The 25,325-nt window shown below is 39.3% G+C and overlaps 1 protein-coding gene across 3 annotated transcripts in view; it reads right to left on the bottom strand.

The window, feature by feature from the left end:
* Positions 1–25,325, bottom strand: part of TRIP11 (thyroid hormone receptor interactor 11) — a 50,184-nt gene that overhangs the window by 6,040 nt on the left and 18,819 nt on the right. For all 3 annotated transcript variants that reach the window (XM_081331193.1, XM_081331191.1, XM_081331192.1), the window contains exons 7-16: positions 24,765–25,094; positions 22,818–22,858; positions 19,215–19,400; positions 15,564–18,596; positions 14,452–14,592; positions 14,174–14,367; positions 13,709–13,872; positions 11,641–11,744; positions 10,376–10,475; positions 131–212 (exon numbers count right to left, since the gene is read on the bottom strand). In XM_081331193.1, the coding sequence (XP_081187319.1) occupies positions 131–212; positions 10,376–10,475; positions 11,641–11,744; positions 13,709–13,872; positions 14,174–14,367; positions 14,452–14,592; positions 15,564–18,596; positions 19,215–19,400; positions 22,818–22,858; positions 24,765–25,094 (4,375 nt within the window). The remainder of the gene's footprint in view (positions 1–130; positions 213–10,375; positions 10,476–11,640; positions 11,745–13,708; positions 13,873–14,173; positions 14,368–14,451; positions 14,593–15,563; positions 18,597–19,214; positions 19,401–22,817; positions 22,859–24,764; positions 25,095–25,325) is intronic.

Here is a 25,325-nt window from a genome sequence, read left to right as displayed (position 1 = left end):
ATTTAATAGTGTATATTTAAAGACCATTTAAAAAATAGCTCTGTTTTATTTTTACAAACTTCTGCTGGCTCTCAAACTACAGAATTTATATTTACAAGTAAAATACAATGTGAAAAAACAAATAACTCACTTATCTACTTTTCCTTCAGTACTGTTTATGAGGTTCATTAATTTATCTTGTGCATCTTCCAACATTTCTTGTTTGATTGCACCTATAGAAATAATTTACATTTATTGTACTAAATAAGACATAAAGAAAAACAGATGCATAGCTGAATCTCCAGCAGGAAAAAGATTTTAAAATATGAGATATGCACTAATACAAATACGTAAAAGCTATCATGTACAAGCACATTTTACAATTTCTATTAATTGTTTTTATTATCTTAGATTTGTTTTAGTGCTTTGTTGTTCACTGCCTAGAATCTGTCAGATTCTGTAAAACAGCAGGGTATACAAAGTGTGAGATTATGAAAACTGTTCAGCTTTGATTAAATTAATTAAATTTGAGAAAATTAAGTTCCCTCCATAAAAATGTGATTCTGATTAAATAGACTGGTAAAATTGTCTCCTATTCCCTTCCATGTCCATTTCCAATCTCTTCCAGATGTTATCCAATGTCACAACTAGATATAACCCATTCCCTATTTAGTGAAGAATTGTCATTTGAGAAGATAAGACACAAAACACTGGCAAATGTTGGCAGCATTAAATAAAACTGCATGAAGCAAGAGTGAGGCTTTTTAACAATTTCATAAATTGTAGAATAAAAAGTTCACAGATCTAATAAAGTCAAGTTAAAAAAACAACCATCGTAAAACCCGTAACTACAAAGCTGATGTGGTCAAGGGGTGACATACTGTATTTCACAAACTATATTAAAACAGGAGTGCACCACTGGAAGACCAGGTTAAGTACAAGGTGTCATGGAGAAAATGTATTCAAGCCATCGCTAAATGTCAAATGACACATGATCAAAGAGATCAAGGAGCTGTAGCATCCCAACTGAGCTCCAAACAAAAGTCTAGTTGATAATACCTTTAGTGCAGCAGTATAAATAATGCATCTCTAGAGTAGTAAAAGACTTAGACTTGTAGTTGAGTCCTGTAAATTTTGGATAATACAATTCTATATACATCCTGTGCTTACTAGATGAATTAATCTAATCACTAAGTATCTGTCTCCCTAAATTTATTCTATCCCATGATGAAATTTAGTAATTGATATAATACTTTATCAATGAGGATAAGTTAGACAGAACAGGACTAAATTTCAAAACTTCTGTTGACCCAGACACTTAAAACATTCTTTTTCAATTTGTTAACCATTTATGGAAATTAAAAACCTAAATCTAGTATGTCTTTTGTTTTTCCACAATTGTAATATCTGGTGCCAAAATAATCAATTTAAAAATCCTTCAGCAGTTCAGGCCAAGAAAACCTTGTCTAGGAATGTATCTGGCCACTATTCAACACGACATTGTATGTTTTCTTGTGCAAATAATAGCCTTTGAATAAAGTCTCCATTACTTGACAAAGGGAAAAAGTAGACTAGTTAAAGGTAAGATTCGATAGATATTAACCTCCCAATCATTGTCATGATGTTTAACTGGGCAAAACAGTGCATCATAACAATTTTTGAACCAAGGTACCTTAAACGGGTTACAGAATGTGTCCCAAATCCACGACCCACAATTCCCAAAGGAATGAAATTTGGGGAAGTTGTGGCTGCTTCAGTGCTATAGGCTGCTGCTGTGATGTGATCTTCATGTTCAATGAATGAAGGTATGTATGCATGTCCCAGGATAATGTTGCAGGATCCAATATAAATTGGTCACTGGGACTAAAGATTTATTCTTCCAAGCTTTCGGAGTCAAGCTTGAGCCAATCATCAGGGAACTTCTCTCTCTCCAGAATATATGCAAATGGAATAGCCCAGTGTACATATTCTGGAGAGAGATAAGTTCCCTGATAATAGGCTCCAGCACAAACCTGAAAGCTTGGAAGAATAAATCTTTGGTCCTGATGACTGACTGAGATTGGATCCTTCGTTTCAATGTTCCTTAGCAGTTTCCCAGCCAGTCTCACAATACCTTGCTTCCTCGCCCATCCAGGAGCAGCCACATACCTGCCTAATAGCAAGTGTTTGTGTTAAGGTTAGGGAAGGGAAGGGAGGAAGTTTTCTGTTCATCCCTGCTAGATTCCCACAAGGAAACTCAATGGAGAAATTGGCAGGAACTACCAGATTCTGCTCCCCATTTTTGCCTGTTGTTGCTGATTGTTTCTCTGTTTAGGTAAGGAAATATCTCTGAAACAATGACCCAATAGGGCATGGATTCTCTAGTATATTTTAATAGCTCCGAAGCTATCAACAAGCAGGCTAGATGGAATATTCTTCCTTTGTCTATTACACAGTAATTTACTGAAATAGTTTTGCAAATTTCCTCCTCCTATACAGTGCAAAGTCATGGCATATCTCTGTGGGATAAGCTTGTCCTGTGCCCTGAATGTTTGTGGATTCAAAAGTAGCACTTGCCCTTTTCCCTTGACTTAAGGCCTTCCTTACAGAATAGAATCTGAACTGGATTCAGGCAGATGTTCTGCTTGCTGCAGCACAAAGTTGCATCGCTGGCCATTTTCAGAAGACATAACATTGTAATGTTACCTTTCTGTCTCTGTCATACTACTGTTGCACATGCAATTGTGGCCCCGTTCACCTGTGCATGTGCATAAAGGCGTCTCCACACACTCCTACACCGTGCTGCCAACAAAGAAAGGTTGGGGACCCCTGTGGTACAGAACACTCCCTCCTCTATAACTGCTGGGCCATATATCTGTTCTGTGATATTGCTTTGAGAAGGAAATCCCAGCCACTTTATTTGCGGAAAATATTAACATGCTGATCTACAAATCTCAGAATAAGATTTGACACAGCAAAGAATATCTCACAACTTAAAATACGTTGTGCATGCCAATTGCAAGATGGCAATTCAAAGGTAGAACAATGGGCATGAAGCACAGTGAAACTTGGCTGCAGGATATACTATGTGCTTTACGTGCTAATATCCTATTAAAGTACAAACTGAAAACACACAGCTGGAATTTAGGGCAATGTTTATGCAATTAAGCAATAAACATCACAGTTTCTCGTGCAGTGGCTGCTGATCTCATGTGGCCAAATCCCAAATTGCTCCACATCCCCAACTGCTTCACAGACCACAAACACTATTCTCACATCTAATGATCAAAGCAGCTGTGCATTACATGATGGTAAGGTGAAACAGTATCTTGCTCAGTATAAACCAGACACGGTTTTTACACTTAGAACTAATTCTGATTAATATAAAGTACCTTGATTGTATTTACTTTTCTAAGTAGAGGCAACTGCTTTCTTTAAAGGACAATAAACAAACAACAGTTAATGCTTCTGAGAGCAAGTAATGATGACAATGCAATCTGGCTTTTTGCATGCTGTTCTTTCTCCTGAAAATATTCTTATTTTGGATTGACAGAATCTTCATTCAAGAAATTGGCATAATAATGAATGATTGCCATGAAAGGAGAGCTTTTAAGGCATATTTATTTTATAAAAAATATTGCCGTAAAGAGAATTTCGGTTATACTTTGTTAAAATAGAAGTATATTTAAATTGTACTATTAAGAAACAATCTCCATTAGACTTATGGAAAATATTAGTCTGCCCTGCTATTCTTACATGGTATATATTTGCAATACTAAGATAAGCAGGATTGGCTTCATTTTTGAAAAAGAAATGTTTCTTTTGGCAAATCTTTCTACTGTCTGGCCAAGATGTAAATAAAATATATTATGACAGCATTTATCAACACTTCAGTATATTTAGTCCAAAAATAAGGAGGCAAAGTTGAAGGCAAACGCCCAAATGGATTTACTATTTGTACTGCCGAGGGTCTGCTTGAAATTGTTTTTTTAGTCTAGAAGTTCATATTTTCTGAATAGAAAAGCTATGTAGTACATGTTTCTTCTTGTGGAAAGGAGATATTGATACATATTTTATTGTATCAATACAACACTTGTAATTTTTACTACATTTTAGCAGTGGTGAACAACATTTGGCCCTACCACATCTCTCTCAGCTTCAAATCTAGTTGTTTAGCCAGTATGGCCAATGATGACAGATGCTGGAAAACAGAATTCAGAAACATATGGAAGGCAACAGGCTGCCTACCCAACTTTAAGTTAATGAAAGCACTTCATTATCAATATTAATAGGGTAGTTTCAACTTCTTTTTTTAAGATAACATGTTTACCATTTTTATTAGTTATAAACTAATTATATATATATATATAATTAGTTTATAACTAATATATATAATAACAATAACAAGAATAATATAAAATACAAAAGCAAATAGTAGAAAAAAGGGAAGGAAAGGAGAAATGGAGAAAAGAAGGGAGCCTTGGTGGAGCAGTGGGCTAATGCCTCCTTAAGTAACACCAGCTGCCTGCAATTAGTGCAGGTTCGAGTCCCACCAGGCTCAAGGTTGACTCAGCCTTCCATCCTTCTGAGGTAGGTAAAATGAGGACCCAGACTGTTGGGGGCAATAAGCTGACTTTGTAATAATGCCGCTGGGGGGGGGCAAAAGCCCTAATAAGCAGGCATATACATCGAATGAAGGCTATTGCTAAGCACATTGATTTGTGCTTTAGATTGTAAGCCGCCCTGAGTCTTCGGAGAAGGGCAGGATATAAATGGGATTAAAAAAAAGAAAAAGAAAAAAAGGCATTGACTTCCGACTCCCTCAAGTGCAGTAGAATAAAACCGTAATATCAAACTTCAACTTTTTACTTTTACATAATAGTATAAACTAGCCATTTCTATGACAACAAATCTACCTAATCAGTAAACCCAAAGGGATCTTTTCAACTTCTGAAAAAAGGTATGTGGACCTTTTATGTACCGTATATACTTGAGTATAAGCCGACTCGAGTATAAGCCGAGACCCCCAATTTCACCCCCCAAAACTGGAAAAAGTTATTGACTCGAGTATAAGCCGATCCGCCGTTCTGCAAGCCTGAATACACAGGAATACCCTGTGTGGCCGCGGCTCGTCGGCAGGTCTCCGTTCCTCCTGCCGACCTTTGGGGAGGTTTGGGCGCCTCCCCAAACCTCCCCAAACGTCGGCAGGTCTCCGTTCCTCCTGCCGACCTTTGGGGAGGTTTGGGCGCCTCCCCAAACCTCCCCAAACCTCGGCAGGTCTCCGTTCCTCCTGCCGACCTTTGGGGAGGTTTGGGCGCCTCCCCAAACCTCGGCAAGTCTCCGTTCCTCCTGCCGACCTTTGGGGAGGTTTGGGCGCCTCCCCAAACCTCGGCAGGTCTCCGTTCCTCCGCGCAGACCTGCCGACCTTTGGGGAGGTTTGGGCGCCTCCCCAAACGTCCCCAAACCTCGGCAGGTCTCCGTTCCTGTTTGGGGAGGTTTGGGCGCCTCCCCAAACCTCCCCAAACCTCGGCAGGTCTCCGTTCCTCCGCGCAGACCTGCCGACGTTTGGGGAGGTTTGGGCGCCTCCCCAAACCTCCCCAAACCTCGGCAGGTCTCCGTTCCTGTTTGGGGAGGTTTGGGCGCCTCCCCAAACCTCCCCAAACCTCGGCAGGTCTCCGTTCCTCCGCGCAGACCTGCCGACCTTTGGGGAGGTTTGGGCGCCTCCCCAAACGTCCCCAAACCTCGGCAGGTCTCCGTTCCTGTTTGGGGAGGTTTGGGCGCCTCCCCAAACCTCCCCAAACCTCGGCAGGTCTCCGTTCCTCCGCGCAGACCTGCCGACCTTTGGGGAGGTTTGGGCGCCTCCCCAAACGTCCCCAAACCTCGGCAGGTCTCCGTTCCTGTTTGGGGAGGTTTGGGCGCCTCCCCAAACCTCCCCAAACCTCGGCAGGTCTCCGTTCCTCCGCGCAGACCTGCCGACCTTTGGGGAGGTTTGGGCGCCTCCCCAAACGTCCCCAAACCTCGGCAGGTCTCCGTTCCTGTTTGGGGAGGTTTGGGCGCCTCCCCAAACCTCCCCAAACCTCGGCAGGTCTCCGTTCCTCCGCGCAGACCTGCCGACCTTTGGGGAGGTTTGGGCGCCTCCCCAAACGTCCCCAAACCTCGGCAGGTCTCCGTTCCTGTTTGGGGAGGTTTGGGCGCCTCCCCAAACCTCCCCAAACCTCGGCAGGTCTCCGTTCCTCCGCGCAGACCTGCCGACCTTTGGGGAGGTTTGGGCGCCTCCCCAAACGTCCCCAAACCTCGGCAGGTCTCCGTTCCTGTTTGGGGAGGTTTGGGCGCCTCCCCAAACCTCCCCAAACCTCGGCAGGTCTCCGTTCCTCCGCGCAGACCTGCCGACCTTTGGGGAGGTTTGGGCGCCTCCCCAAACCTCCCCAAACCTCGGCAGGTCTCCGTTCCTGTTTGGGGAGGTTTGGGCGCCTCCCCAAACCTCCCCAAACCTCGGCAGGTCTCCGTTCCTCCGCGCAGACCTGCCGACGTTTGGGGAGGTTTGGGGAGGCGCCCAAACCTCCCCAAAGGTCGGCAGGAAGAACGGAGACCTGCCGAGGTTTGGGGAGGTTTGGGGAGGCGCCCAAACCTCCCCAAAGGTCGGCAGGTCTGCGCGGAGGAACGGAGACCTGCCGAGGTTTGGGGAGGTTTGGGGAGGCGCCCAAACCTCCCCAAACAGGAACGGAGACCTGCCGAGGTTTGGGGACGTTTGGGGAGGCGCCCAAACCTCCCCAAAGGTCGGCAGGTCTGCGCGGAGGAACGGAGACCTGCCGAGGTTTGGGGAGGTTTGGGGAGGCGCCCAAACCTCCCCAAACAGGAGCGGAGACCTGCCGAGGTTTGGGGACGTTTGGGGAGGCGCCCAAACCTCCCCAAAGGTCGGCAGGTCTGCGCGGAGGAACGGAGACCTGCCGAGGTTTGGGGAGGCGCCCAAACCTCCCCAAACAGGAACGGAGACCTGCCGAGGTTTGGGGAGGCGCCCAAACCTCCCCAAAGGTCGGCAGGTCTGCGCGGAGGAACGGAGACCTGCCGAGGTTTGGGGAGGTTTGGGGAGGCGCCCAAACCTCCCCAAACAGGAACGGAGACCTGCCGAGGTTTGGGGACGTTTGGGGAGGCGCCCAAACCTCCCCAAAGGTCGGCAGGTCTGCGCGGAGGAACGGAGACCTGCCGAGGTTTGGGGAGGTTTGGGGAGGCGCCCAAACCTCCCCAAACAGGAACGGAGACCTGCCGAGGTTTGGGGAGGCGCCCAAACCTCCCCAAAGGTCGGCAGGAGGAACGGAGACCTGCCGAGGTTTGGGGAGGCGCCCAAACCTCCCCAAAGGTCGGCAGGAGGAACGGAGACCTGGGGAGGTTTGGGGAGGCGCCCAAACCTCCCCAAAGGTCGGCAGGAGGAACGGAGACCTGCCGAGGTTTGGGGAGGCGCCCAAACCTCCCCAAAGGTCGGCAGGAGGAACGGAGACCTGCCGAGGTTTGGGGAGGCGCCCAAACCTCCCCAAAGGTCGGCAGGAGGAACGGAGACCTGCCGACGTTTGGGGAGGTTTGGGGAGGCGCCCAAACCTCCCCAAACGTCGGCAAGTCTCCGTTCCTCCGCGCCCTGCCTGCCTGCTTCTTTCCGCTGCGGAAAGAAGCAGGCAGGCAAGGCGCGGAGTTTGGGGAGGTGCGCGCGCACCTCCCCAAACCTCCCCAAACTTCGGCAGGTCTCGGACGGCGGTGGCTTGGGAGAGGTGCGGGCGATCCCGGAAGCACCAAAGCCTCGGCCGCGCACAAGTCCTCGGTAAGTTTTTTTTGTTGACTGGAGTATAAGCCGAAGTGGAATTTTTCAGCCCAAAAAGTGGGCTGAAAAATTCGGCTTATACTCAAGTATATACGGTATATAGAATATATCCTGACATAAGAATGTAATGGAAGAAGGGATCGAATAGTGCTGTGGCACAAGTTCAGTGACTCTCAACAAACCTGTAGCAATATTCTTGGCTCTCATCTGCCCAATAAAGAAATTAAATATTTGTACTTGGAGTGGATAAAAAAGTTGAAAACAGATGATTTACTATTTGATGAAATATTATTTATGAGAAATTTTTGGAGTTTGATCAGATTATATTCTTCACAAAGTAGGTTTCCCATTCCCATTTTCTTACAAGGACAAACTGTCTTGATTTTAATGACCAATAGAATTTCTATGCAGTACAGAATTAAATAAATTATTTTACCTTACTTCTTGTTTTGGAAGTTTTCTAATAAAAATAAACAATGTCCACAAAATCCGTCTAATTTTCTAATGGTGTTCAAGGAAAAGTTAGCAATCAAAAAGTCTTTTTATTTTCTGTTAATGTATTCATCAAAGTATACGGAAATGATTCAATTGTACTCCATTCTTAAAAACTCTTTAAAAAGAGTTTTTGGGAATAGCTAACATTACAAAGATAGGTTCAAGGTACAGAAAGATCTTGATAGACCTGAATACTGGATCCTATCTAACAGAATGAAATTCAGTGGTAAGAAAAGTACGATTCTAGATTTAGGCAAGAAAAAACAAATGTATAGAATAGGTGATACCTGGCTCAATAGTTTTAACTGCAAGAGGGATCTTGGAGTCCTAGTGGACAATCACTTAAATATGAGCCAGCAGTGTGCTGCAGCTGCCAAAAACGGCAATGCCGTGTTAGGGCTACATTAACAGAGGGATAGAATCAAGATCACGTGAAGTGTTAATACCACTTTATAATGCTTGATAAGACCATACTTGGAATATTGCATCCAGTTTTTGTTGCCATGATATAAAAAAGATGTTGAGACTCTAGAAAGAGTGCAGAGAAGAGCAACAAAGATGATTAGGGGAATGGAGGCTAAAACATATGAAGAACAGTTGCAGGAACTGGGTATGTCTAATTCAATGAAAATAAGGACTGGGGTGACATAATAGCAGTCTTCCAATATGTAAGGGGCTGCCATGGAAAAGAGGGGGGTCAACCTATTCTCCACAGTACAATAGAATAGAGCTGGAAGGGACCTTGGAAGTCTTCTAGTCCAGCCCCCTGCTCAAGCAGCAGAACCTATACCATTTCAGACAAGTGACTATGCAGCCTCTTCTCAAAAATCTCCAGTGATGGAGTGCCCACAACCTCCGGAGGCAAGCCATTCCACTGGTTAATTGTCCTCACTGTCAAGAAGTTTCTCCTTAATTCTAGGTTGCCTCTCTTCTTTATCAGTTTTCAACCATTGTTTCTGGTTTTTCCCTCTGGTACTTTGGTGAATAATGTGACCCCTTCTTCTTTGTGGCAGCCACTCAAATACTGGAATACTGCTATCATGTCTCCCCTATTTCTACTTTTCTTTAGACTAACCAAACCCAAATCCCGCACTGTTCTTTGTATGTTTTAGTCTCCAAGTGTTTATTCATCTTACTTGCTCTTCTCTGAATTTTTTCCAAACTCTCAACATCTTTTTTGTGATATGGTGACCAAAATTGGCTGCAGTATTCCAGGTGTCGTCTTACTAGGGTTTTATAAAGCGGTACTAATACCTCATGTGATCTTGTTTCTATATCCGTTTATACAACCCAGGATTGTATTAGCTTTTTTGGCTGCTGCTGCACATTGCTGGCTCATGGTTAAGTGATCGTCCACTAGGACTCCAAGGTCCCTCTCAGTTACTGTTTTTAAGCCAGGTCTTTCCCAATCTGTACTTGTACCTTTGATTTTTCCTGCCTAAATGTAAAACTTTTCTCTTCTCCATACTGAAACTCATTTTGTTGGATAGGGCCCATTGTTCAAGTTTGTCAAGATCTTTTTGGATCCTGACTTTGTCTTCTGGGGTGTTGGTTACTCCTGCCAGTTTGGTGTCATCTGCAAGTACTTGAAGGCAAAATCAAGGAGAACCCAACTTAGAACTAAGGAGAATTTTCCTAACAGTGAGAACAATTAACTAGTGGAATGTCTTGTCTTCAGACATTGTGGGTGCTCCAACACTGGAGGTTTTTAAGAAGAGATTGTCTGAAATGGTATAGGGTTTCCTGATTGAGCAGGGGTTTTGATTAGAAGACCTCTAAGGTCCCTTTCAACTCTGTTATTCAGTTAAATTAAACTGTTAAAGTATGTCTTATTCTGATTGTAGAATTGTCTCACTAGAGTAAGAACAACATGGGGTATACTGTGGTCGTGATCAGTGAATCCACTACAATACTTACGAAGGAAGAAATAATTGTACAAACACAAAGGAGCTACTTACTTTCTTTTTCTTTTTTTACATGAATTGCAGAAAATAAAATGACTTTTAAAGAGGAAGATTCAATCGCAACTTTACACTGACTTTTAATGTTAATAAAATAAAGATAATTTACATAATAGTGCTTTGCTTGCAAAAATTTAAATAATCTTGTTACCTTGTCTTTTAAGTTCTTCCATTTGTTCTTCTTTCAGATCCAGTTGCTCTGTTAATCTTGATGCAGAACCTAGAGCTTCATTTGCTTCATCCAACCTTTCCTGTATGATGAGGTGGATTGTTAAAAAGTTTTACCATGGTTATCACAGCAAACAACATTTATCTTATATTTCACGTATATGGGTCACACATAAACACATAAATTAATTTTATTAAAGTAAAACCTTTTACAGGCAGTGAGTACAATTGAGACATTTCTGTCCTTCTCACAAATTCTTTTAGACACTTTTTACTCTAATCTTTCTAAATCCATCATCTAGCATCTTGCTTCCTATAGCCGTGCTTAAAAGTTTATGAGCCCTTTTGAATTTTCAATATTTCTGTATAAATATGTAGATTAAAATAGAACTTTTTGGCTTGAATGAAAACTATTATGTTAACAAAAGGCAACACCATTTCCCCATATAATAAATTTATTATGCTCATCTGTGAAGCATGGTGGTCAGAGTATTATATTTTGGGCTTACTTTGCTGCCTCTGGGCCAGGACAGCTTGCTACTATCAATGAAACTATGAATTCTGAATTGTACCAGCAAATTCTACAGGAAAATATCAGCGTATCTGTCTGTGAACTGAAGCTTAAAAGAAAGTGGGTCATGCAGCAAGACAACAACCCAAAACACACAAGCTGCATGATTCAAGAATGGCTAAAGCAGAAAAAAGTTAACATTTTGGAATGGCCAAGTTAAAGCCCTAACTTTATTCATAGAGAAATGTTAGGGAAGGACTCAAAGCAGGCAGTTCATGCAAGGAAGCCCACCAACATCCCTGAGTTAAATTGCTCTGTAAGGAGAAATGGGCTCAAATTCCTTCAAATTGATGTGCTGGACTGATCAACAGCTATTGGAAACATTTAGATGCAGTTATTGCTGCTCAAGGTGGGCACACCAGTTACTGAAAGGCAAAACCATACTTTTGCCACACACAACATGCACATTTAGATCATTTTCCTCCATAAGTAAATGAACAAGTATAATGTGATTTGTTTAATTGGGTTGTCTTTATATAGTGTTAGGAGTTGTGTAGAAAACAGATTGTGTTTTGGGTCGTATTTGTGCAGAAATACTGTAAATTCAAAAGGGTTCACCCATCTGTAAGCATCACTGTACATCAACTGTTACTACTCCTTAAAATTTTCTGATTTTATTTTTCTTTGCTGAGTCAGTTTGAATAAATAAGCTAAGCTACAGAATCTTCTCAACTTACTTGTAACAAAACCACTTTGTCTTCTAGCTGCTCTGCTTTCTTCTTCCATTCTGCAGTCTGCTTTTGGGCTTTTTGTAGCTCAGCTGAATACATGGCTTTCTCTTCTAAAGTTAAAATATGCTTATTTAGCCTTTTAAAACACATTCATTATTAAAATCAGGTACTGAGAGAACAGCTTGTTCAACAGATTGAGTATCACCAAAACGGTATACAAGGCTACCCATGAAGGTCCTTTTTACAGAGTGAAGCCAGGGAATTCTGAAATGGGACATACCATAGCTGTCCCAGGGTGTGTGTGTGTGTGTGTGTGTGTGTGTGTCTGGGTGGGTGGGTGGGGGTGATCATACTTTGAGGAGGAGGGTAGCTTTCTGCTGGAGTATTTTTCTGAAGCGCATTCCTAGCAAAAGATCTTTTGGCCAAGGTGCAAGAGTTAATCTTACAGTGCTATATAAGGAAGGGCACAAATACCGCATAGCAATCCTACACATGTTTCCAGGGAGAGGCAATAATGTCAAGGGGAGCCAAGGTGCTGTGCCATCTTGCCACCTAGGGATATGATTAAATCAAACAGATAATCCTTTAAATTTTTTCACCATCACCCATGTATGAATTCATTTTAGCCTTCCTGAACCAAGAAAGCACTTTGCAGGCTGCTATGTCCAACAGGGAGCCTGTGGGAAAGCAAAGTTGGTATTTCAGGCCTACGTTTTCACAGACTCCTCTGAGTGGAATGAGAAGTGTCCTTGGCCCCCCACCTAGTGACGTTTTTTTCTTTCCTACAGTCTTCGCTCTCTACAGCAGGGCTCATGAGAAAGGTCCTAAAAGGTAAAGGACGCACAGGAGGGATTGGCATGATTCCCCCCCCCCCTTTGCTTGCTCTCTCTGGCTACAGGTTCCAAGATTGGACATCCTGGTTTTTCAGTTTCAGTCAAGAGTGTGTGGGTACAGGGGTGGACCTCCTCTAACATCAGGAACCCTTTTCCCTTCACTTCTTTGCTTTCTCTTCTATGGAGAAGAGAAAGTCACTGATGCTTCAGAAGGAACTACAGGAAGCCCTTGACTTACAACCAGAGGCTTAGTGATTGTTCGAAGTGAAGATGGACCTCTCCAGGGCTACTTACAATCCAGATTCGAAGTTCCTATGGCTGCCACCCCACTGAGGTCATGCGTTCGCATTTTGGGCAACTGGCCCTCATTTACATGAAAACCTGTCTGCATTTTTGCCAGCATTTTACTTCCTTTTTCTGGCAAAAAAAAAAAAGTCCATGGCAGACAATGGATTCACTTAACAACCATTTAACCCCTTAACACACACAGTGGTTCATTTAACATCAACTGCAAAAAAGATGGCAAAATTGGTCACATTCACACGACAGCTTGCTTAACAACTGGCATGACTTAAGTCCATAATTTTGGGCTCAATTATGGTAATGTTAAAAATTAATTGTATTGCCAGTTTGATGACCAAGAGCCAGAAGGTGGTGGTTAAAAAAAAATGGTGCCTTTGGTTTACATTTCCTCTGGTTCCCAAGCCATCAAAGAGTAGTGATAAGAGGTACGTGTTGTTTTTATTTATTTGACTTCTATGTTTGCCAAATCAGAGTCAAAGTAACCCGTAACATTTGACTTGGGAGCTTTGGTTTGACTGCATTCTTCCGAAAGAATCAGAAGAGGGGATATGATGCATTAAGGCATTCCTAGAGAGTGTTATTTCTGTGTTTAGTTTGTCAGTCATTGAGCTGAAGTTACCGTAAAGGAAGCCCAGAAAAAAAGAAATGGGAAAACAAACCAACAAACAAAATGAGCAATGTGAGCTTGCCCATGTGGAGGGTTGGCAGAGTTTACAATGTGTCTGATCTCCAAAAAATAAAGGAAGGGCTGGAACTAGAGAAGATAGGTATCTCTTCCTATTGGAAGAAAGTCTTTGTAGTCCTGTCTCCAGAGCGAATGAGAGGGAGAGTTCCATTTTAAAATGCCCCGCTTGAGAAAAAAAAATAGTAATAAAATTGTATTTACATTTTTAGATTACAAGGAAAGACAATCATGGCAACCTATACGTTTAACTTACCCCGTTGAAACTGCTCTAGCACCATCTGCAGGTTTGTGAGGGACATGGCATACTGCTTAACTTGGTCTTGTGAAAGTGTTAGCTGAAGCATAGTCTCATCTCTTTGTACAGTAACAAGATTCAATTGTTCTTGCAGGGATTCCACCTGCATGCTTGCCTGATGGCTTCAGATAAAACATAAATATTTAGAAATACATTTTTTATTGCTGATCTATTATCTGTTATTACACACATACGTTGTTAATACTTTTGGAGAGGGGCCTTTATTATTTTTGTTTTTAATCACCCTGTAAACCACCCTGAGTCCTTCGGGAAAGGGCAGTATATAAATGTAATAAAATAAATAAATAAATAAATTATACTCTGCCCAAAGTCCATTATGACTGGGGCAAGTAAAGTTTCTTGTATCCATTTTTTGAAAACATAGCCATGCAAACAGCAGTTACTGAGGAGACAAACTATTACCTGACATTTTCCACTACAGTTGATGAAGACTGAAGCTTTTCCTCCAAATTGCGGACTTTCTTTTTTAGCTTTGATTCCCGATCCTCAGCGGCTAAAGCTTCACGTGTGGAGGTATCTTCCCTTTCTAAAAGATGATTGCGTAACCTGTCTAGCTCTTGATTTAATCGCTGCTCCTTCTCACGTAAATACTGCACCTGTATGTGATTGAAGAAATATTCTTTCGGTTCCTTATGTTACTGTCATCTATTTATCATTCACTACTTTCCTGCACCCTTTACCTCATTCTGTAGAGCACTGGTTTCCATTTGTTTCTGCTTGAGGGCCAACATGACTTGATCTCGCTCTTGCTGAAATGCAACAGCTTTTTCATGCATTGACTTGGCTTCATTTAAAAGCTGGTTTAGTTCTCCTGTCTTTCCCTTTCACAAATAAAAATAACAAGAGGATTAAAGCTCTGGGATATCACATCAAGACAAGCAGACTTTGTTCGTTTGAACATGTATAGATCCCCAAAATGCTGCAGTTGCCCATGAGGCTTGATTCCCCAAACATTCTTTTAAGTAAAATTGATTTGAGAGGCTGAGGTTTTGCATTATGCCAGCTTCCCATATAAGTTAATTTAAAAAACCTTAAGAATATAAGCATAGCCCTGTGGGGAGTTGATGATCAAGATGATAATAAATAATATACAGGTAGTCCTCGACTTACAAGAGTTTGTTTAGTGACCATTCAAAGTCACAACGGCACTGAAAAAAGTGACTTATGACTGTTTTCTGCACTTATGACCACGGCGGCATCCCCATGGTCACGTGATTTACATTTGGATGCTTGACGGCTGGTTCATATTTATGACAGTTGCAGTGTCCCAGGGTCTTGTGATCACTCTGTGCAACCTTCTGACAAGCAAAGACAATGGGAAAGCCAGATTCACTTAACAACTGTGCAACTAATTTAACAACTTCAGTGATTCACTTAACAAATGTCGCAAGAAAAGTTGTAAAATGGGGCAAAACTCACTGAACAAATTTCTCACTTAACAACATAAATGTTGGGCTCAATTGTGGTCATAATTTGAGGACTACCTGTATTAAATTTATATGTTGCCTGACTATCAGATCCAATTAAGGCCCATCTAAGTTTGCCATTTTGTTTCTCCTATGGCCAACCAGAAAGTAATTCAAGTCAGGTGGGCATTCACAGGCATGCTAGAGTCCATAGGCCCTATTTTCCTTACCTATGCTCTAGTGGGGGGAAAAAAGCTGGTATCACCTTTCCGAATTCAGCACAGGAAATGGAAATCCTACATTAGAGTTTAAATAATGTGACATAATGGCAGTCCCATTTCCTCCCATATGATTTTGATGCAGAAGAATTCAAACTCATTGCATACCTGTTCTCTTTCTTTCAACATCTTTTCAAACGTAAGCGCTTTCTCCTTCATGGAATTATGTTCAAACTCCTTCTCCCTTAACATTATTGAAAACTGCATGTTGGTCTCTTGTAGGGCTCGGAATTCTGTTTCTTTTTCCTGGCTTTTTCCTGCTATTCTGTCATTTTCTTCCTTCAATTTACAAACATCCATTTCTAAGATAAGTGTCCTCTCTTTCAGGTTAGTGACACTTTGTTTTAGCAGCTCATTTTCACTCTCTTTACTACTAAGATTTTCACTCAGAGAAAGCAACTGGTCACTTTTTGATTTTATCAGCAGATCTTTTTCTTTGAGGGACATCTGTAAAATGTCAGATTTCTCCTTTAACTGCTTTATTTCAAAGCCAAATTCCTGTTGACACTTTCTTTCGGCCTCTGACGATGCAGCCATAGAATCAGACAATCTCTGATTATTTTCTTGTAAAGTCTGGATAAGCGAATCCTTTTCCTGCAATGTTTTCTTCATGAATTCTAGTTCCTCATTTAGTGATTTACACTCACCGTCCAACATTTGAGAAGAAGTATTACTGGGAACCTCTAATGGTTTTTCCTCAACAGAAGAAGTTACCAATAGTGGTGGCGTTCCCATATCAAGCTTTCCAAGAATTATATCCCGAGTATTATTAAGGTTTCCTATGCTCTGCTGAACTTGGGCTAATTCTTGAGTAAATGTTTTTAACTTTTTCTCATTTTGTTCATAGCCCTGTATTAAGCCACTGTACTCTAGTTGTAGCTGGGAATTGTTTTCACTATCAACAGAAATTTGTATCTGAAGCTTTTGTAGTTCTTCTTGGAGATGACCAGACTCATGCTGCATATTTTGAACAGTAGTCATTACTTGTTTCTTCCATTCTTCCATTTTCTTTACTTGCTGTTTCAATGTGTCACGTTCCTGTAAAAGTTTTTCAAACTGATTACTATTAATTTCTTGTAATTCACTGCCTGAATTTATACTGGAAGACTGCAGGACAGTTAACAAAGTTTGGCATTTCTGACTTAAAGCATCCATCTCAATATCTTTCTCTCGTATGATGCGGGATAAGTTCTTTATAGTTTCTCGAGACATATCATGACTGCTAGTTTCAAATTCACTGGATAGTTTTTGGTTTTCTTCTTGTAACTTTTTCATGGCTGATTCCTTAGCTGCAACAATATCTACTAATTTGTGGTAATCTGCTTTTAACTGACTGTTTTCTCTAGTTTTTTCACTAAGAACTGCTAACACTTGTTCTCTTTCCATGGCATAGGTCTGTAATTGCTGTTGAAGGAAAAAAACATCTTGCTGGTAAGATGGGGAGGAAACCCTTGCATGCAATGCTTGTATTTCTAAGTTTTTTTCTTGAATGATCTGTGTAAGTTTGCCAACTTCATCTTTAGATAACTGGTCAATCTGTCTACTTAGCGAAACATTCTTTTCATTCAGAAGCTTGATTTCCATTTCTCTCTCTTTAATGCCTTTTATCAGCCTTTCAATGTCAACCTTAGACAGGTCATGTTTCTCATTCCCATTTTCACCATTGAGTGTCTGAACTTTAGATTCCTGGAAAAGGTCAGGAGGATCTTGCTGAATTACCTTCCTTTGCTTGCTTAGTTGTGTTTTAATTTGTTCTACTGTTCTCTGTAGACTTTGGATTTCCTCATCCTTCTCCATGCACACCTGCCTATGTATGGTGTTCATTTGCTCATGTTGAAATTTGGATTCCTCACTTTCCTTTTTGTATTCTTGTAGGGATTGCTGTAGTTGAGTCATTTTCAAGTTCTGATCCTCAAAAGTCTTTTTGTTTAATTTCACCTCTTCTTCCAGATTATTTTTAAGTATGGTTAATTGGGTTATTTCTGCTTCAAGTTCTGTGATGATATCTAAGGTTTTGGGCTCAGCCAAAGGAGGTGACCTACTCTGTTGTTCTTTTAATCGCTCGTTCTCTTCTTTCAAATGACTGGTCTCTTCTTTCATAGCCAAAAGACTTTTCTCCTTTTCCTCTAAATTCTGCTTTAGTCCCTCAATTCTTTTTGCACTCTCAATATAATCTTCACGTTGCTGCTCTAACTCAAAAACTCTGGTTTTAAATTTTTCAACAAAGATTTCTTTCTCTTTTATGAGCTCTGTCAGTTGTTTTTGCCCAGCTAAACTAGTGGTTAACATCTCTTTAGTTTCTTCATGATCCACTTCCATCTGTTCAATGTTCCTTTTGAGTTCAGCTATCTCAAAGTCTTTGTCTTGAGAAAGTTTTACTAACCATTCATGTTCAAATTGTAAAGCAGTGGTATCCATATTATGTGCATTTGACAACTCCTCAATGGTCTGTTCACATTTATGAGCCTGTTCCAATAATCGTTTTTCAGACTGGTGTAATTCTCTTTCTAACTGTCCCTTTTCAAGTTTCAAAGCTTCCAGCATACTATCTTTTTCAAAACCAATTTTACTCTTCTCACTATTAGCTATTTGTAACTGTTGTTTAAGTTCCTCACATGCTAAATGAAGTCTTCCCTTTTCTGCTTGAAGATTCAAGATGGATTTTTCCAAATCTGTATTTAATAGTTTATTTTCAGAAATTTGCTCCTTCAGGTCTGATATTTCTTTTTCTCTTTCAGTGACTGAATGATCTTGATTATAAATATCAGATTTCTGAAGTATCTTGGTTAATTCATTTTTGAGAAGAGAACATTCTTCTTCTTTTTCAGTTAGGTTTTTCTTTAATTCTATACTTTCCTGTTCATTTTTGGAGCTATAATGTTGAGATGTTTTAAGTTGTTCTCTTAACTCTTTTATTTCACTTTCCTGGTGTTGGTTAGTCATGTGCAAATCATTAAGGGCAACAGTGCATTGATTCAATGTTTCTTTCTGGCTTTGCAGCTCTTTGCTCAATTCCATTTTCTCTGCTTCCAACATAGATATTGTTTCTTTCCCAGATTTTTCATCCAGTTTTAGCTGGTTGATAACTTCAGCAGCTTCTGCATTTTGTTTGGCCAGCTGTTCCTTCAACATTATCATATGCTAAAATAAAAAAAGTATTTTTTATTTATGACACACAAGTAAAGCTTTGAGTGAAAATACTCTTACTTTACAATGTTTTCAAAGTATTGTATTTATGTTATTGATATCAATCATCAAAAAATATAATGTATAAACTGTCCAGCACCATTGCATTTTACCACTTTTTTAATCGGAAACAATTGCCTCCTCATTAGCAGAAGACTGATCTTCAGGGTTTCATTAATTCATAATACTGACATTTTGCTGGGTATCCATCTTGTTCAATCAGAGCAAGGGGAAAGGGCGTTATTTCAGGAAAATCTGCTAGGGGCAATATTGGGGGGAGGCAAAGTCACAGTCAAAAATCAATGGAATTACCTTTTGCCTATCTTTTCCCCTTTCCAATCTATCCTTTCACCTTTTCCTTTTTTTCAAAAATACTAATTCTTCTCTTTCCAGATAAAAAGTAGATTATATTAGTTAGAGGTCTGAAGAGGGCTTTTGAAAAAACAAATTTAAAAAAATAGTTGACTAGGAAAGCCTAGAAACTTTCGTATTTTGGTTGCACAGATATTTAAACACAAAAGCACATCTTTTGTAAATTACACAGTATTGCTGCCTCACCCTTATATTTCTCACCTGGGTAGCTTCTTGGTTCTGCTTGTCCAGTTCTTCCAATTCTGCTATTAGAGTTTCTTTTTCAGCACTGCTTTCGTTCAATTCATGTTGTTTCTTTAGCAGGTCTTGTAGCTGATTTAATTCCAAGTTGGGTCCTTCCATACTACTAACAGGTTGTAAACTTCTCATTTCTTTGTTAACTTCTCCCTTAATTTAGACACAAAAAGATCTTAAATTTAATAGGATAAAATCAATTTGAACATAACTAAATATCTAACAATCTATGGTATTTTATGCCATCAAATCTATAAAAGACATTTAAAAATATTTCTGCAAATTCTTCAAATTCACATTCAGCACCTTCAAAGTGATACTGGGTTTGCATACTTCCTTTTTTTATCAATTTTGGAACTTGCTTATCTGCTTTTCAATATGTTTTGCAGCAACAGGTGCATTTCCTTCAATCCTTAGCAAAAAAAAGTTTTAAACAGAAGTTTAAAGACTTAATTTTCCCCAAAAACAAACAGCAAAAGGGTAATTAAATTTTTAATTTTAGAAAGTTGCAAATGTATTCAGAGACACATAAATTTGAAATAAGATTTTGGAATTAAGTATAAGAATCCTTATAATTTCATTTTGAATTCTTTAAAAAACATGGTAGGAAGGGACTTTGAAGATTGATTACTAGAGGGAAATAGAAGGAACAAAATATTATAATTAAAGGAGAAGGACATTCAACATACTGAAAAATATTTTTGAAGAATGGATCTTTTATGTTGGACATATTGAAGGTTATTTTCGAACAACAGATCCAGAAATGAATTCTAAGGGTATCTGTATAGATACGCTGCATTTAAAAGATGTTACAAAAGAGGAAAAAATTCTATTGGACAAGAATGAGACTGATCTGAAAATAGATTTAAAGATAACAAGCTACAAAAATGATATGAAAAAAGATGCTACACTAGACATACAAAAGAAACTGGTTGCTATCTTAATAATTAAAAGGGATATTCAAATAACCAACCAAGAGAGTGAACTAATTTTCCTATATTGGATTTACAAAAGAGGCATGTTAAAGTTTGAAGAATTTTGTGAGAAGAGACAAAGAAAAAATGAAAAGATTTCAAATTTCAGATCATTATTTGAAGAGACTAAAATCCAGACTGCTAAAAGTAAATGGAAGGAATATAAATTTGGTTTATTTGATCAAGGTTAAAATACATGTTACTGTTTTTGGTAAACTTTAATGACTTTTGTTGATTAGGATTGAAATCGTGAGGGTTTAAGGATTTATTTATGGAGAGGTTATTTATGGAATAATGGAATATGGAAAGAAGAGATAATTTGTTGCATTTTAAGAAAAGGTGCTGTTTTTCTTTCTTTTCTATTTTCTTTTTCTCTTCTGCATCTTTATTTTTTTTTCTTTCTTGTTTGTATGTTATCACTGTAGTTGTAATTTTTTAATAAAATTACTATTAAAAAAGAACTTGTGTGTGTTCTATAACTGATCATCTGAATTGCCTGTCTTCTTCTAAAATGAGTTAAGTCCAAATATTTGCCTGATGCTAGATTGGAAATACAGGTAGTCTTCAACTTATGACCACAATTGAACCCAACATTTATGTTGTTAAGTAAGAAATTTATTAAGTGAGTTTTGCCCCATTTTATGACTTTTCTTACCACATTTGTTAAGTGAAACACTGAAGTTGTTAAATTAGTTACACGGTTGTTAAGTGAATCTGACTTTCCCACTGTCTTTGCTTGTCAGAAGGCTGCACAAAGTGATCACATGACTCTGGGACACTGCAACTGTCATAAATATGAACCAGCTGTCAAGCATCCATCACATGACCATGGGGATGCTGCAATGGTCATAACTATGAAAAATAGTCATAGGTCACTTTTTTCAGTGCCGTTGTAACGAACTCTTGTAAGTTGAGGACTACCTGTAAAAGACTGTGCCTTTGTGGAAAAAATAAGCCAATGACTTCTTAAAAGGTATGTGTATACTTCAAAGGGAAACAAAGGGGAGGGAAGAAGAAAAATATTGAGTTATAGAAACCAAGGTAAGGCTCATCACCTGGAGTTGTTTGTTTAAATATACCATAGCTCTGACATAGAACTGGGCCACAAATTTACTTTTGATATTTTTGTTATAATTGGTTGAACCATAAGTGTCTTAACCTAATAAATCCTTTAAAAGCTTTATGTACTTGTAGTGGTTTATAAATTTTAGTAGTATTTGTGTCCTTTTATAGTTATCTAACCTATAGCATCTATTCACTGTAAACTTATTTGTAATTTTATAGGATTCTGATCAGTGGTGGGATTCAAATATGTGAACAACTGGTTCTCTGTGTGGATATCGCTTCCAGAAGTCCATTCTGGGCCTGGGCAACAAAAAATTAGCTACCGGTTCTGCCGAAGTGGTGCGAACTGGCTGTATCACACCGATTCTGATTTTTTTTTAAATTCCTGTATTCTGTAATTTTACATTAATAACCTTCTTTTTAACTTTAGTCTATCAATATGATTTTTATTTATTTTTATTTTAGACTGAATTGATTAGTTATAAGTTATATAGTTATATTAGTTATTAGTTTTGGAAGGCTACTGGTTCACAACTGTTGCTCTAACAATTTTTATTTATATAGGAACCCCATTTTTTAGCTTTTCTAATATCTTAAAAAGTAACAAAAATCTAATTATACTTACAGCATAGCTTTTGCATGCTATATTCCACTATGATCCATCTGATCCTGAAATCTTATACATATGGGCAAACAACAAAATAAACATATAGTGCTTATTTTTATTTATTTATCCAATTTATATGACTACTCATAAAGGTGACGTTGGGCAGTGTCCAATAAAACTAACAATTAAAACATAAAACCCCTTAAAACAATTAATTAAACATAAATAAGAACATGTTTGCATGTGAGTAGGACTTACAGTGTGGCCAGAGGTAATGCAAGAACTACAAACCAAAAATATAGTTAACTAAAGCCTGTATGCTTATATGTATGTATGTATATAGGTTTGTAAGGTAAAGGTAAAGGTAAAGGTTCCCCCGCACATGCGTGCTAGTCGTTTCCGACTCTAGGGGCCGGTGCTCATCTCCGTTTCAAAGCCGAAGAGCCAGCGTTTGTCCAAGGATGTCTCCGTGGTCATGTGGCCGGCATGACTAGACGCCAAAGGCGCACGGAACGCTGTTACCTTCCCACCGTAGTGGTCCCTATTTTTCTACTTGCATTTTTACGTGCTTTCGAACTGCTAGGTTGGCAGAAGCTGGGACAAGTAACAGGTGCTCACTCTGTTATGCGGACCATCTGATCGACAAGCTCAGCGTCCTAACCTACTGAGCCACCGCGTCCCTTATATAGGTTTGTATATGCGTACATATGGTTATTTATCAGAACAATAGTAGAACCAATTTAAGAAATATATGGTATAAGATAAAAAACAACTGACTTTATTCTAACCAAAACAGAACTGGGTTCCTTGATTTCAAAAGCTTAATCTCATAAAACTAATATTTATTTCTATACAATAATAATAATACCATTTCAGGAACATTATTTTTTTATTATTATTTTATATTACCTTTTACATAGTTACCTGATTTAATGTTTTCAATTTTGTTATTTCACTTTCTGCATCTGTAAAAATGTAAGCAGAAAGTTTGTTGATACACAGAGAATTCAAGTTAATAGAAGAACATATCTTCAGATTTTATTTATTTATTAAATTTATATGCTGCTCATCTCATTGAAAAGTGACTCTAGGCAGCTTACAATTAAAATTATAAACATAAAAGATATTACAAAGATTAACTACAAAGACAAGGAGCAAATAAGGGAAGACAAGTAAGGCTGTAGCATCTTCTCAATTAATCCACTAGCCACTTCCAACACTGAACATTTCCATTAAGACTCCGGGCTAACGGGCAGGTTTTATCTCCTTTCCAGAAAGCCGAAAGTGTGGGAGCAAACCTCAACCCAGGCAGACCTCAAATATAAAGACATATTGCATAAGGTGGAGGCCAATACCATCGGGCAGAGACAGTTCCTTAGTTAATCTGGACCCATGAAGGGCTTTAAAGGTGATAACCAACTCTTTGAATTGGACTTGGAAGCAAACAGTAGCCAATGCAGCTTGCATACCACAGGTGTTATGTGCACCATCCTAGAAGCAGCTAAAAATGACCAGGCTAACTATAGCTTTCAAATATTCTTCAAGGATAGCCCGATTTGGAGAGCATTGCAATAGTACAAAAGACAGATGATTTAAGGCATGAGTGACTGAGCGCATGGCCTCACGATCCAAGAAACAGTGTAGGAGTTGTGAAGGACTCCAAGCTGTGCATTGTGTCTGTCTGGAATAGTGAAACTTTACTCCAGAACTATAGATGATGAACTCCCAGATTCCAAGAATCCCCACAGCCACTCTCTCTTACCAGGATTCAGCTGAAGCCCATTGCCCCCCATCCAGACCCCCACAAATTCCAGCACCATGAAGGCAGCTACAGCATCACTTGGGTCACCCATGATGGAACATATAGTTGAGTATCATCAGTGTACTGAAGATACTTGGTGTCAGATGCTCTCACCCACTGGTTTTATGTAGATACTAAAAAGAAGCAGCCGATTCTGCAGCACGCCACAAAGGACAATCCATGGGCTAGACTTCTTATTCCCTATCAACACTGATTGGAACTAACCTTAGAGGAAGGAGGTGGATCATCAGAAAACTGCACCCCTCAACCCCAAGTGCCGCAAGTGGCCCGAAAGGATACTATGGTCAATGATATTGAAAGCCACCCAAAGGTCAAGGAGAGCCAGGATGGATGCACTACCTGTATCCCACGCTTGTGCTAGAGATCATCTACAAACGCAACCAATATTGTTTCTATCCCAAACTAACCAAATAGGCCTGAAGCCCGAATAGAAGAGGTCCAGATAATCCATTTCATCCAGGATATTCTGGAGCTGCAGTGTGACCAACTTTTCTACCACCTTCCCTAAAAAGGGAAGATGGGAACCTAGATGAAAATTGTTCAGACAGTGGAGTTAAGTGACAGTTTCTTGAGATATAATGAGTAAAAGTAAAGCAACAAGTAAGTATGGCAAATACATTTATTATCATCTTTTGTATCATTTCAGAACAAATTGGGTTAGGAAGAAAGACAGCCAAAAGAATTGTTTTCCAATATTATAAAGTACAGTAATGCAAATAGGTCAATGGATTTTTGTTTTTCTTAAATTTGTTTTTCTAGAAAAGTTTGATCAGCTCTTTTTTAGGCATGAATGTTTTTCTTACAAACAGTACTTGGGCTAGGAATCAAAGAGCAGTATATGAACTGACCCCTTTTCAACTTTCTTCTTTGAACAACAGCGTCTCAATACTGAAAGAGGCAGAGAAAACCACCCAATAAAAATAGAACACTGCTAAATGAAGAAGCATTTTGTGCATAAATCTCTTTGGATCCAATCTATATTTTATAAAACTTTCTTCAGACATTAAAATACAATATGCTATTATGGTGAATTTGCAGTGTTTTCATACCAAGTAGTGCTTGTTGCAATCGTTCCACTTCGGCCTTCAATGATTCTTCTATAAAACTAGGGACTTCCTCTACTTTTACACCGGAGTCTTTTTCAGGAATAGATATTTGGAGTTTACTGCATTCAGATTTTAGACTTTCGTATTCTTCTCTTACTTGATTTTTCTCTTTTTTTACAAATTCAAGTTCTTTCGAGACAATATTTTTCTCTTCTTCTGCTGAAGACAATTGTTGACTTAAACTTTCCACTTTATTTAGTAAGTCACCCAAGTTTGATGGTTTTGATTCATTTTGTAGATCTATTTCAGAAGACACTTCAGTTTTTCTACCAACTAAGCAAGGAAACATAAATTTATATTAGAACCAAGAAGTACTGCATCATAATGTTATAATTATATTGATTAAATAAGTAAAAATAACAAAGTTAAAACATAAATAAAAGGTAACATTTTGTAAAATCAAGTATTTCTTAATTTATTTTGCATAAAGTATTAAAAATAGGTACTTTGCAAAGCTTTTTTACAACATTGCAGAAACTCACAGATATGGTTCGGCTAAATTAG

This window comes from Vipera berus, assembly GCF_964194415.1.
Source record: "Vipera berus genome assembly, chromosome: 1".
Taxonomy (NCBI): Eukaryota; Metazoa; Chordata; class Lepidosauria; order Squamata; family Viperidae; genus Vipera; species Vipera berus.
This window is presented reverse-complemented; position numbering and strand designations above follow the sequence as displayed.